At 33.9% G+C, this 13,268-nt stretch overlaps 1 protein-coding gene across 1 annotated transcript; it reads left to right on the forward strand.

The window, feature by feature from the left end:
- The first annotated feature begins 361 nt into the window (after positions 1 to 361).
- On the forward strand, positions 362 to 12,576 carry LOC100366344 (choline dehydrogenase, mitochondrial-like). The gene is made up of 4 exons (XM_002732287.4): positions 362 to 466; positions 5,188 to 5,292; positions 6,308 to 6,533; positions 9,037 to 12,576. The coding sequence occupies exons 2-4, from the start codon at positions 5,262 to 5,264 to the stop codon at positions 11,450 to 11,452; spliced, it is 2,673 nt and encodes an 890-aa protein (XP_002732333.2). The 5' UTR covers positions 362 to 466; positions 5,188 to 5,261; the 3' UTR covers positions 11,453 to 12,576.
- The last annotated feature ends 692 nt before the right edge of the window (positions 12,577 to 13,268 follow it).

The following is a 13,268-nucleotide window of genomic DNA, read 5'->3' on the forward strand; positions in this document are numbered from 1 at the left end:
GGTGCATCATGGGAATTTGGGCAATATTTAACCAGTATTTTGTTTTTTTTGATTTTTCAACACGAGCGTTACTGTAATTGAAACTGCAGCTGTCTAGATGATAAATTCATTAATAATTATTTTCAGCAATTCCATTTTTTTTCTGGAACGCGTTATATACGGCGGCTAAAAACATGCGGCCAGAAAATTGTTTATAATACAGCTGTCAGATGTCCGACAATAATCGTTAATAATTTGACTCAAACCAGTGGTTTGAAGCTAGCCGTTTTATGAAGATTGAAAGATAAATTGACGAACTCGATAATTGCTTGTTCGCAAGAAACGGCGAACAGCTGATTTGAGTGCTTTTTGTTTTGTCGCCAACCGGAAGTTCATCTAGGGGTCATCATAACAGTTGTAGATCCACAGGTCAGCGTGCGGACTGGATTTTGATACTGGTCGTCAGTCCCATGATACGATTCTGAAAGTAAGTTTTATTTTTTATTCCTTAACAGCGTTCATTATTCTATCGCCGTACTTTTTTTAAATTCAAAATTATCATTGTTTATTGACATGATAAGATAGTTAAGACCACGTGAGAAATTGTTAACCTGTGTCACACACAGGCGGTGTCACGTACATAATTGCCACTGCCAATGCCACCGATTTGCTTAGTGCTGCCGCAGTGGACACAGCCACGCTAATCAGAGCTACTAAAACCACAGGGTTTGGAATAAACAAAATATACCTTACTGTAAACTGTTTAAAATCGCTGCAAGTAAATTGTGCTGTAATGGTGTTGGCGAAGTCCGAAGATACATTTTGTGAAAGTTGCTGTGATTTTGTGTATTGAGGAACTCAATTAAATCACAGTCCCTCTATCACAGGGACTGTGATTAAATTTTGGAAAGAGTTGCTTTTGAACCACCACTCTAACCATGCTCTAACCCTACTCTTATAAATACCTTCCAGCGCTCCTGATTTCAATCGATATCTCTCCTATAGTTATCTGGAGAGTGCATTGAATTAGGGGATGGGGTGGGTGCTAAGTTAGAATTAGGCGTGGCGGTTACGAAAGGAACTTTCTGAATGTTCCTTGCTAAAAACAAAGGGTTTTTATTTTTGTAATAGATATTTTCTTTTTTAATTGTTTCTCATTATGTATTGTTTATTTCTGTCTGTGCAATGTATTTTATGTTTTGTCTTTGCCATAAAGTATCCGTAAATATATCCACTGTCAAGGTGAATGTTCAGTATTTGTTGTTTCACTGTTCTAAATAAGCAAGAACGTCATTAAATGTGGGAAAAAATTATTCATATCAAATTTGTCTGAAGACCAATTTGTGCAGTTTGTGGGGTAGCTAGAGGTAATGAGGCTTTATTTGTCCCTGCTACTGTGCTATAAATAGCTGATAAGTAGTGGATCAGGTAAACTCATTTGGCTCTGGAGCAAAGTATTTAACTACCTGCAAAAATTTTAAATATGTAAAAGCAGCAATAGTTTGTTGCAATTATTTTAATATGTAACCACATAGAGATGACCAAATATCATCGAAATATTGCTTTAGACATACCGTAATTGCATGGACAAAAGTCACCCTACACAAGGTTACATCATCATAATAATAATAATCTTTATTGATAAACGTATCCTCAATTGAGATAATGTTTGTGATACAATAATGTTGAAAGTTAAAATGAAAAAAAAAAAGCCTTTGTATACGAATTTGGCGATGCGATATGAAAACTAATGGTTGGGTAATCGCCATCATTAAAATTGGTCTTGTGATGGGGACCGTAGAAAATTATAATGCATGACGTACACTATTATGGAAAGCGACACATATAATCATCAATGAGAGGCCGTCAAAGATAGGTAAATGACATGATTCCTCCCAGGGCAGCCTATAAGTTGTCATCTTGTACCGTAATTCATTTCAATTCAGTGGCCATCCCTTTCTCTTGCAAATGATTTAATGTACAACATCATTTCATCACCAGACTTTCTCACCCAAATTTTTCTGCACTTTTTTTGTATATTTTTCAATATTTCAGGAAATGAACCCTACTGTAATTTTGAATCAATTTTTAGTTTTTACTCAAAAAATTTGCCTTGGTTTTCCCAATCTTATGAAGGAAAGTGCAGACTATGAACAGGACTAGTTTGTGAATTTGTGATGAAAAGGAGGAAGTGGTGGTGAAAAGGATGTACCGGGTAGCATATTTACTCTGCTTTCAGTCTTCACATTTCAGCAAATTGATACTAATGATAGAGGAAATGTTTTATTAAAAACAAAAAATTATAGAGTTAGCTATGCATATGTAAGCAGCTGTAAAATGAGTTGTTGGTCTATTATCATTAAATACTGTAAAATACTTTATTTTAGCTGGAATTAATTTTAGCTGAAAAGATATTTTTGGGGGTTTTCATTGCATGGAATTTATTTTCACTGATTTTTGACGAGTTGAATGTAAAATATAGGAAAAAAAGTATATTTGCTAGATTTTATAATAATAATAATAATAATAATAATAATGTTTTTTCAGCCTTTGTATTGTCACCATGAAAACAGTAATACATATCTTTAAATTACATTGATTCATCTTTTTTTTCTATATTGCTATAAATCAGTTACGTATTTCTTAATCAAAGCTGATAAGGTATTTCCCACATTTTCATTTAATATGTTCCATGAATCATTCCTTCAGTGAAAATAGCGAAAATGAATTCCAAGCGAAAATAAAGTATTATTACAGTATATGTTATGTTAAGCAACCTATGTTCTCTCTGTCATTATTAACTGTAGTATATTGAGATTTCTTTGCAAAATTTACTCAATATCTCAAGATGAATAAGTGAAAATTGTATTATGATGTATATGGGAAATGTTTGCTATTAAAATTCCAAGAACATCCAGAAAACAGGCTTTATATAGCACCTTGTATTTATACTAATTATAGTTACCAAAGCAGTAATTTTAGCTTAGTTATCAAAATATGAAAAAAAATGCTGAAAAACAAAGCATGGTTTAATAGCTCACTCAGGAATTGGTCAACCACATTATTACTCACCATGTTTGTACTGATACCTTACATACACAGCGATAGCTTGCACAGTTTGTATCTTTTACAACAGATGAAAGAAAGAAAAAATACATGCAGGTTTTTGGTCATCAAGTGTGTCACATTGTTTTGCAGACATTTTTGAATGATGAGAACCAATTTTTATTTGTTCATACTGCACCATTTTATTGAACATTACAGTACAGAAACAATTTTTAATTTGGGTTCCACATGTCTATTCTCAGACATGCTTTGACTATTCATATTAAAATATACAAACACCATGTATGATAACTTACGCCATTTTTTTACTATTTGATCAAATATGGCAGACTGGCAGCCATTTTGGTTCTAAAAATTTTTAATTTCTGATACTCAAACATATCCAAGATTGCTTGTCGAAGATGAACTGGGAGATTTCATAAAAATGTTGTACCGGTATAATCATGCAAATAATGTTACAGGTGCACAACATATTTTTTTCAAGATTAAAAAAAAATTTAGAAATTGGCAGCCATTTTGTTTTTATTCATATCCATGCTGATTCCTCACTAATATAATGCCAGATTCTGTTAAGAGTGTGTACACAAATACTAATATGTGTACTTAGTGATTTGATCTCATTTGTTGAATTGATGCACATTTTGTCTAAAATCCGAAAATCTCAGACTGTAAATGTCTCCGGAACTGTTTCTCGAAATAAACAGGATGATTTTATTCAAACTTTGACTGATCACATTCAAACTTAACAAAGAGAACATGCAAGATGACTTACATATGCACCTAAATTTTTATTACGATTTGAGATAGTATGGCTGACTGTCGGCTATTTTGGTCCAACAAATTCTAAATTCTGATATTTAAACATGTCCAGGATCTCTACTCAAATAATAATAATAAGGCAAATTCATTCAAACTTTGGAGCATGATCATACATATTGGGTTACAGGGGTAAGTCATGGTTTTTTTTTTAAATTCAAACAAAAATGGCTGATAGACATTTTGTTTTTATCCATGTCCATGCCGACTGCTCGCTGATATATTGCCTGAATCAGTTGAAAGTTTTCATACAAGTTCTAGATTCATAGGTATTACTATAGGTTGTGTTATTTTGTGATTCAATTGAATTTGTCAAATTGACGGCCATTTTGTCTAAAATCCTATCTACCTGTCATTTTAGCCAGGTAACCAATTTCATTTGAATTTCTACAAACCTGTTCACTTTTGATTAAAAGGTTTTTGTAATTTTCAAAATAATGATAAATAATCAATAAGAAATAGATTATTGATACATATAACTAAGTAATCATCTTTCATTTCAATGTAATTTTTTGACTGGTACTTTATTTGACATGTGATAAAAAGCAGACAAACAGATATTGAAATGGTAAATTTAAACAGCCATATTTTCACGAATCTGTTAGCAATGTTAGAGAATAGGGCTTTTGAGTGGAAAAGTATTGGCAACATACATATAGGTGATTTGCATAATCCCAAATACAAGTGTATCTAAATTTAGATTTCAAACTTAGTACCGGTATATTAATCTTTTTTATGGATATCAAGGCAACCAGTTTCCAAAATTAGTAGCCGAATTAGACTACTAGAAATTAAAAAAAAATTTGATACTTTTTTTTTATTTTTACATATTTCAGTTACCATCAGACTACCAACATTACTGTCAGACTACCAACATTACTGTCAGACTACCAACATTACTGTAAGACTACCAACATTACTGTAAGACTACCAACATTACCATCAGACTACCAATATTACCATCTGACTACCAATATCACCGTCAGATTATCAAATGTAGTCTATCAATTTGTGGTAGTATGTTTTTTGAAAGTCCAACTGGACATCTAGAAATTTACAATCAATGATTTGATAATTGTTCTCTATCAATAAACCAAAATAACAAAATATGGATGTCCTATATCCAAATTAATTTGGATATTTTGTTGATATATGCATGTTTATTTGTATTAAGTGCATCCAGGGCGTCAAGTACCAAAAATTCTGTTGGACTACCCAGCATTATCAAATGGACACCAACTTTTCAGATTGTTAGGCCATCTAGGCAAACATGAACAAAATGTTAATTGTTATTTATACATGTGAATTTCTTTTTCTGTTTTGCAGGTTCTTTTCTGAATGGCATGATCTTAAATTATATTTTTCTACATTGATCTTAATACTTGTACTAGACTTTGATAATGGCATCACTACTGAGAATTTTTGGACAAGGTAAAAGTAAAACTTGTTAATAAGACACTGTTTTCCCTTCATATCATCAATACGAGTGAATCTTTGACTATATATTACATATAATTCAATACTCTGAACATGTACAGTAGAGTCCAAGTGTAACTCAATTTCCAAGATGGCTGTTCTTTTTTATATTTTCATAAAAACATACAATTTTTAAAGTGATTATCCTTGTCATCAATGATTTCAACTAATTCTTTATAGTATTTATCTTTAACCTTTTCACCACCAGACTTTCTCGCCCAAATTTTTCTGCACTTTTTTTCTTATATTTTTCAATATTTCTGAAAATAAACCTCAATTTTGGAGCCAACAGTCAAAATTTGAGTAAATTTTCAGTTTTGACTCAACAAATTTGCCTGTTTTTATTCCAATGTTCTGAAGGAAAGTGCAGACTAAACAGGACTACCGTAAAATCTGTATTAGAAGCCGCATCCCTAATAGAAGTCGCACCCATTCTTTTTGAATAATTTAGAATAAAAAATTCATCATTTCTCATATGTGTACATGCTCTAATAGAAGCCGCATCCCCTCTGTTGCATTGTACCATTTTAATAGAAGCCGCGGCTTCTAATACAGATTTTACAGTATTTTGTAATTGAAAGAAGGAGCTGATGGTAAAAAGGTTAAGTTGCTATATATATGACATATTTAGACAGATTATACTTTTCACAATTTAAATAGACAGTAGTTTTGAAAGTAAGCTATATAAAGCTAGTTTTAAGCAAGATTTAATCTAACTGAATGTTCAGTTACTCTTGCCCTGTGCTGTGCTGCACTGTTTTTATGCATTTATGAGGATAAAATTTCAAGATTGTGATTATTTCAATTAAACTTGCTTACAATATCTTCATTTGGATTCTACAGCATTTTGATTTTGCCCCCCTGGTAGAGTGTGAGGCTGAAATAGCCTTGGACAATTTCACAATGAATTATAAAAAATTATTGATGAAAACTCTGTGCATATAATTCTTTTCATATAATTCTTTTCTAGTTGCAGGGAATATTTCACGTCGTTTGTATAAACATTCAGCAATGGCAAGTCTTAGGGGAATACCTTCACATCGGTCATACAATGTGACACCTTCAATGCAAAGTATAAGAACAAGAAGACAGAAATTTCAATTTACCAAACCATCATTGGTTATATTTGACAAGGATGGTACTCTTATATGTTCTCATGCCATGTGGACTCCATGGGTGACTAAAACTGCAGCAAGGTAATACTTATATATTTATAGTCACCTGCATAGCCAATTATTATTCGGACTATCAGCAAGATGAATTGCAACTTTGCAATCTAAATTTGATGGTACTGTTACATTGATTGGTGCAGAGTTAGAGATCATTACATAGTCGTAACAGATGAAAAACCCAAATGGAAAAGTGTTCATTAGAATATACAAACAAGTTATTCTGAAGTGTTTTAATATTTTTTGAATTGCGTACAATGTAGATAAACAGGAAATGAATAGTTATTGAATACATCCACCCAGTTTGTAAATCATAATGTTGATCACCCTATGAAATAGTGTCCCCACACATAGCATGCCATCTGTCAAGTGACTTCGTCAAGTCTAGAACAAAGTAAACATCAAAATGTTGGGAGCCATTTTAGTAACTGTCTGTCCGAATATTTCTCTGAAAGGCTGTAAATGTCATGTGACTAAAGGCCATCTCCAAATGCTGTCCATAAGTGTGCATGATGTTTCACTCAAACACCATGGCTACATGTTGCGATTTAACACACAACTGTAATCACATGCATGTAGATTAGTGTCTAGTGAAGATCATTTACTTCCTTACATGATTTCTGAAATTCTTATGGAAGCTAAAGCAAGGTGAATTATAAATATTAGTAACTACATGTACATGTATATGTAGGATGGACACACTCAAAAAACTGGATTTTACACGATTTTGACATTCAAAATGGCTGCCTGGCAGCCATATATGATCAAGTCGGGAAATAAATCCATGTGAATATGTATACCTCCTAACTGTTTCTTTTGTACCTAGTATCCTTGAAATCAGTCAAGGCATCTCTGAGAAATATCAATTGACAGAAGAAAGCCATGATTAACAATCAAAATGGCTGCCAGTCGGCCATATTTGATCATTTCAAAAAAGTAAAACAACGTGCATCTGTATGGGTTGTCCTTTGTCTTTGTAACAAGTCTCAACAAAATCGATCAAGCCATCTCTGAGAAATGACGATAGACACACAAGGACTGAATTTGACTGAGTTTTGGCATTAAAAATGGCCGCTAGTCAGCCATATTTGATCGAATCAGAAAAAAAAATGATGTGCACATGTATGGTTGACGCATATCTCTGTGTACCAAGATTTAAAAAAAAAAAAAAAAAAAAAAAAAACGGTCCAGACACAACTCCGTACAGACTGACCGACTGACGAAGGCAAAACTACAAACTCCATACAAAACACCAAAAAAGTCTTTTTTAGCGAAATTAATTCCAGCTAAAATAAAGTATTTCACAGTAGTTATCCCATGCAACCATGGATGTACTAGCACAGGATGAATAACTTAGCTAATCATTTTAATTTTAATTTTAAGTCATACATAAACGGTTACGCTAAAGCACTTTTTCAAGAAAGACATGGAGGATGGCTGACACCAGGAATTCCATGTCATTCACATTTGATAAACAGAAACTGTGCCAATAACTAATCTATATGAAGACAATAGACCAAGTGTCTCTGTGAAATTTTACTCTTGTAGTCATTGTATTCATAAAAATAAGTTTGGGCGCAGCCTTTCCTGCCCTATATTAGACACAGTCCAAGTACTTATGGATTGGGTTTTGTGTTTTTGCTTGTCCATTTGTTTGTTTTGTTCAATCATCCCTTCAACACAATTCTGTTTATATCTCAATTTCACATTAGGAAAAATCTGGTACATAGACAAATGTAAGTTGATCTGCATCGCAATACAATCAAAGATTCTCCATTTTTGTTTGACGATTTTCATCCTTTACTGCCTAATTGTGCTTACCGGTATATCCCAAATTCCCATAGTACCAGAAATCCCGGTTTCTCAGCTATCTTAAATAATTTTTCCAGTTGCCCTCATTTTTACCCATCCACACTTACTCCGCTATTTTTAAAAAACTGTTTAAAATATGCCACTGACTTTTTCTGGGTTGCATGTCAACCAGTGCTCTTTTGACTTTTTATCCTACCCTCTCCAATTGCTAGGTAGGTTACCATGCGCAAATAGAATTACACCGCGTCTGACACTAAATTGGGAATCAATCATTTTAAAATTTGATTTGTACTTCACACTTCATGTTACATGTATGTACATTCATTTTAAGATGATGATGCCCAAATCAAGCATTTCTGTCATTCTAAGAATGAATATTTATAATGTATGAAAATGAGATTGGATATGTATAGGACAGTAAATATACCATGTCACATACATTATAGTTAACAGTGTAGAACTGAAACATGTACAAAAAGAAGCATACAAATGCTGACTGTACAAGAAGGGAGGTGGGACGTTCATTACTGTTGAATTAGGAATGCAGGTACAGGTATAACCATTAGAGAAGTGTCACAGTGGTAATATTCATTGTTCATAGCTCTATACATGTATATTAAATTTAAATTTAAGCTTATAAGGTTGTCAAGGTAACATTTTTCTTTTCAGAATATTAATTACTTTACTCTAATGAACTTCTGTTTTATATTTATCATAGATTTGAAGCCTCCACTGGACATAAAAATCTCTCAGAAAAAATCTATCATTTGTTGGACTATGACAGTGAATGTAACAAAGTGAAACCAGGCTTGTTGGCACAGTCAACTATGCCAATAATCAAACAACGGCTAACAGATTTACTAGAAATGGAAGGAAAAAATGAAGCCGAAGCTAAGACCATTGTTGATGAATGCTGGGAAGAATGCGAGACAGGAGCATCTGTTTCTGCATTTGGGGATTTGCCAAGACTGATGCAGAAATTAAAAGAGGAAGATATAAAGATTGCTGTTTGTACTGCAGATTCCAGAAAAGGAACTCTAGCCGCTTTAACAGAATTAGGATTGATTGATCTTGTAGATGAAATAGTGTGTGGTGATGATCCAGGTACTGAACCAAAACCTAGTCCACGTAATGCTCAGATATTATGTGAAAGATTTGGTATAGACCCCTCACAAGCTATGATGGTTGGGGATACTCTTGCTGATACGGGTATGGGAAGAACAGCTGGTCTTGGATGCATAGTTGGTGTATTAACAGGTGTGTGCTCGGTGGAACAACTCCAACCTGAGGCTGATATAGTCGTAGATAGCGTCCATGATGTATTTGATATTTTCATGACAGAAACCCAGTCAATGAAATCACACACTGATATTGATCAAGAAAAGGTGTTTGTAAGCTCTTATTCCACTTTGAGACCTACATGTACATCTACCAACCGCAGTTCTGCTCCAGTGTATGATTATATAATTCTTGGTGCTGGGTCTGCTGGGTGTGTGTTGGCTAATAGGCTGAGTGAAGATAAAGATAACTCAGTTCTATTGCTTGAATCAGGACCAAAGGATAATCCATGGAATTGGAAGATACATATGCCAGCTGCTTTGATGTATAATCTATGTGATGATAAGTACAATTGGTTTTACACTACAGAACCTCAAAAAGCTATGAATAATAGGCAGATGTATTGGCCCCGTGGTAGAGTATGGGGTGGATCTTCATCACTAAATGCCATGGTTTACATTAGGGGACATGCATATGATTATGATAGATGGCAGAACGAAGGAGCAGATGGATGGTCCTATGCTGACTGTCTTCCGTATTTCAAGAAAGCTCAAACTCATGAACTCGGAGCAGATGACTACAGGGGTGGAGATGGACCCCTCCATGTTTCACGAGGTAAAACCAACAACCCACTCTTTAAAGCCTTCATTGAGGCTGGAGTTCAAGCTGGTTACCCTGTTACAGAGGACATGAATGGTTATCAACAAGAAGGGGTTGGATACATGGATATGACTATACATAATGGAAAGCGATGGAATACATCTAGTGCATACTTGAGACCAGTTTTACATCGACCAAATTTAAAAGTAGAAAGTAAAACTATGGTTACTAGAATTCTTTTTGAAGGTTCCAAAGCAGTTGGTGTGGAATATCTTCAGAATGGAGTATTACATAAAGCTAGGGCAACTAAAGATATCATTTTATGTAGCGGTGCCATCAATTCTCCACAGACTCTTATGCTATCTGGAATTGGAAATGCTGATGAACTTCGACAACTCGGAATACCTGTAGTGGCCAATCTTCCTGGAGTTGGTGAAAACCTACAAGATCACCTTGAAGTATATGTGCAGCAGAAATGTAAGCAGCCAATCACTCTCTATACAGCACAGTGGAAGTTTCCATGGAACATGGTTGGAATTGGGCTCGAATGGTTTCTTTTCCATACTGGGAAGGCTGCATCGGCACATTTGAAAGCTGGTGGTTTTATCCGAACTCACCAAGATGTGGAGCATCCAGATATCCAGTTTCACTTCTTACCATCAGTGGTTAATGATCATGGACGCAAGTCAGGAGACTGTCATGCTTATCAATTACATGTGGGAACATTGAGATCTAAAAGTGTTGGCTACGTTAAACTACGTTCAGATAATCCCAATGAACACCCAATCATCCAACCAAATTACATGTCGCATGAACAAGACTGGGAGGAAATGCGATATGGTATTCGGTCCTCGCGTGAAATCTTTGCTCAGAAAGCATTTGATACGTATCGTGATTCTGAAATCCAACCTGGAGCGGAACTCCAGAGTGATAAAGAACTTGATGAATACATTGCAAAGATGTCTGATAGTGCTTATCATCCTTCCTGCACATGTAAAATGGGAAGTGATGCCGATTCAATGGCTGTAGTCGACAATCATACTAGAGTCATTGGTGTTGACAATCTGAGAGTAGTAGATGCATCTATAATGCCTAGCATTGTCAGTGGAAATCTAAATGCTCTAACCATTATGATAGCAGAAAAAGCTGCAGACATTATTTGTGGCAAGTCCCCACTTCCTCCATTGTCTGATGTGCCTGTATGGAAACCAGAATCGCAGGATACATTGAGAAGAAAAGCCAATAGTATTGCATGAGATTACATTAGATTCGAAAGCAGCTTTACCAATATAACCACTCTATTATTGTATATTAGATACTGGAGAATATTGAGCAGATAATTGAGACAACTACCATGTTAATCAAAAGGAACTAAGCAAAATAATGAGCTAAGAGATGTGTGTACATGATTATATGCATGTAATTACATGCTGATAATTTAGCTGTGCATAAATAATAACAAAATATTATTCCATGAATATATTAGAATTGAATTCAATTGAATTCATAGATGTATACCTCGATATAAATAACAAATTGGTCTCCAATATATTTTAGGCAACATCTGTCATTTCTTAAAATACTTCAATTTTAGGGCACTTCAGGTTAATAAGGTACAGCAAGTAAGATGTTGATTTTGCCTGTCTAATAATTGACAATGAGTTGCGCGAATAAAAATGTATATTCTTATTTTTAAAAATGGGCGAGTTCCTATCTTTCTATTCTACTGAAGCAGTGCCAGTGGTACAGCTACCAGTGGTCAAAACCCATTTATTGTTTAAAGGTATTTAGTATTATTAATGAGATGCTTTATTTAGATATTTAACATCAATTTGTTTCATTTCAATTGTCATTTTTGTATTATGTACATATAGAAATGATCATGGATCTGGGGAAAGTACAGTATATCAAAAAAGAATAACTTTTCGGTCATTTTAATGGTCAGTTACATTTCCTTGGTACTTATGTACAAAACGTGCATGCTTTTGTATTATGTTTTCTTAAATAACTTATTTTAGCGTACAGTTTGTATTTTGAAAGAATAGAACCCATTTTATGAATACAAGATTGGTTTTCACGTTAAAAATTCATGTAACAGGTAATGACTGAAATAATGTTTTACTGGGTCAATCATTCAACATGGTTATAGTTGTGTTCATACCTTTATGAGATTTTTAATAGTTTTCATGAATGTTAGAATGTAACTTATTGTATTGATTGTTAACTGTTATTTCTAGCAGTAATAAAAATGGCAAATTATTATTGTATTTTATCGGTAATACCAAAGAAAATGTATAGATGTGCTTCAGCGAAACTCTAATTGTATTCTAATTTTTTTTCAAAAACGTACCATACATAAAGACACGTACATGACGTTGAACACTTGTGGTAGGCGTTTTTGAAAGATGGGTGTAATATGTAGAATGATAGCTTAAGCAAGATTAGACTATCACATTTTATAGAAACATTATGGTCATCATTTTAAAGATTTAGTATAGACCAAAAAAATGTTGGTACCAGACCTAATTAATTAGGAATTAAACTAAAAGTTGTCTATACAATTTATTTCTGTCGAATGATGATTAGTAAACCATTTATCCACATTTTGAAATATATTTTAGACAAGATGATCAAAATCAAACTTTTCTGTGGTTTCGATTCTAAAGCTTTAAAATGGCTCAATAAAACTTTGCAATAGAGTCTTTCATGTTAGGTCACAAGGCCTCCAGCGTCAGTTTTTCCTCACACGTAATGCGAAGAATCTTGAACGTGGCCTCCACAATGGCAGACTGTATCTGGGCAACGAAGTTGCATAGGCGAAAGACCATATATATATATATATATATATATATACCGGGAAATGCATGATACTGAGTGGAATAATTTGAACACTACTTGTCAGACTTTAAGCTTCAAATGTCAGTGAAGATATGTTTGCTAAAATTGCATTCATTTCAGATTACAAAAATCCCCCAAACTTGTGTTTATGAATTTGAGCTTAAGTAATTGAATGACACCCCCCCCCCCCCCCAACGGGTATCATGACGTTTTTCTTGGAGCATTAAACCCGAT

This window comes from Saccoglossus kowalevskii, chromosome 18, assembly GCF_978046115.1.
Source record: "Saccoglossus kowalevskii chromosome 18, keSacKowa6.1, whole genome shotgun sequence".
NCBI lineage: Eukaryota > Metazoa > Hemichordata > Enteropneusta > Harrimaniidae > Saccoglossus > Saccoglossus kowalevskii.

Bases quoted from the DNA above. Each gene is read 5' to 3' on its own strand.
- LOC100366344 (XM_002732287.4), top strand. From the start codon at position 5,262: ATGGCATCACTACTGAGAATTTTTGGACAAG. The intron at 5,293-6,307 runs GTAAAAGTAAAA...ATTCTTTTCTAG, and splicing joins ACTGAGAATTTTTGGACAAG to TTGCAGGGAATATTTCACGT. The intron at 6,534-9,036 runs GTAATACTTATA...TATTTATCATAG, and splicing joins GTGACTAAAACTGCAGCAAG to ATTTGAAGCCTCCACTGGAC.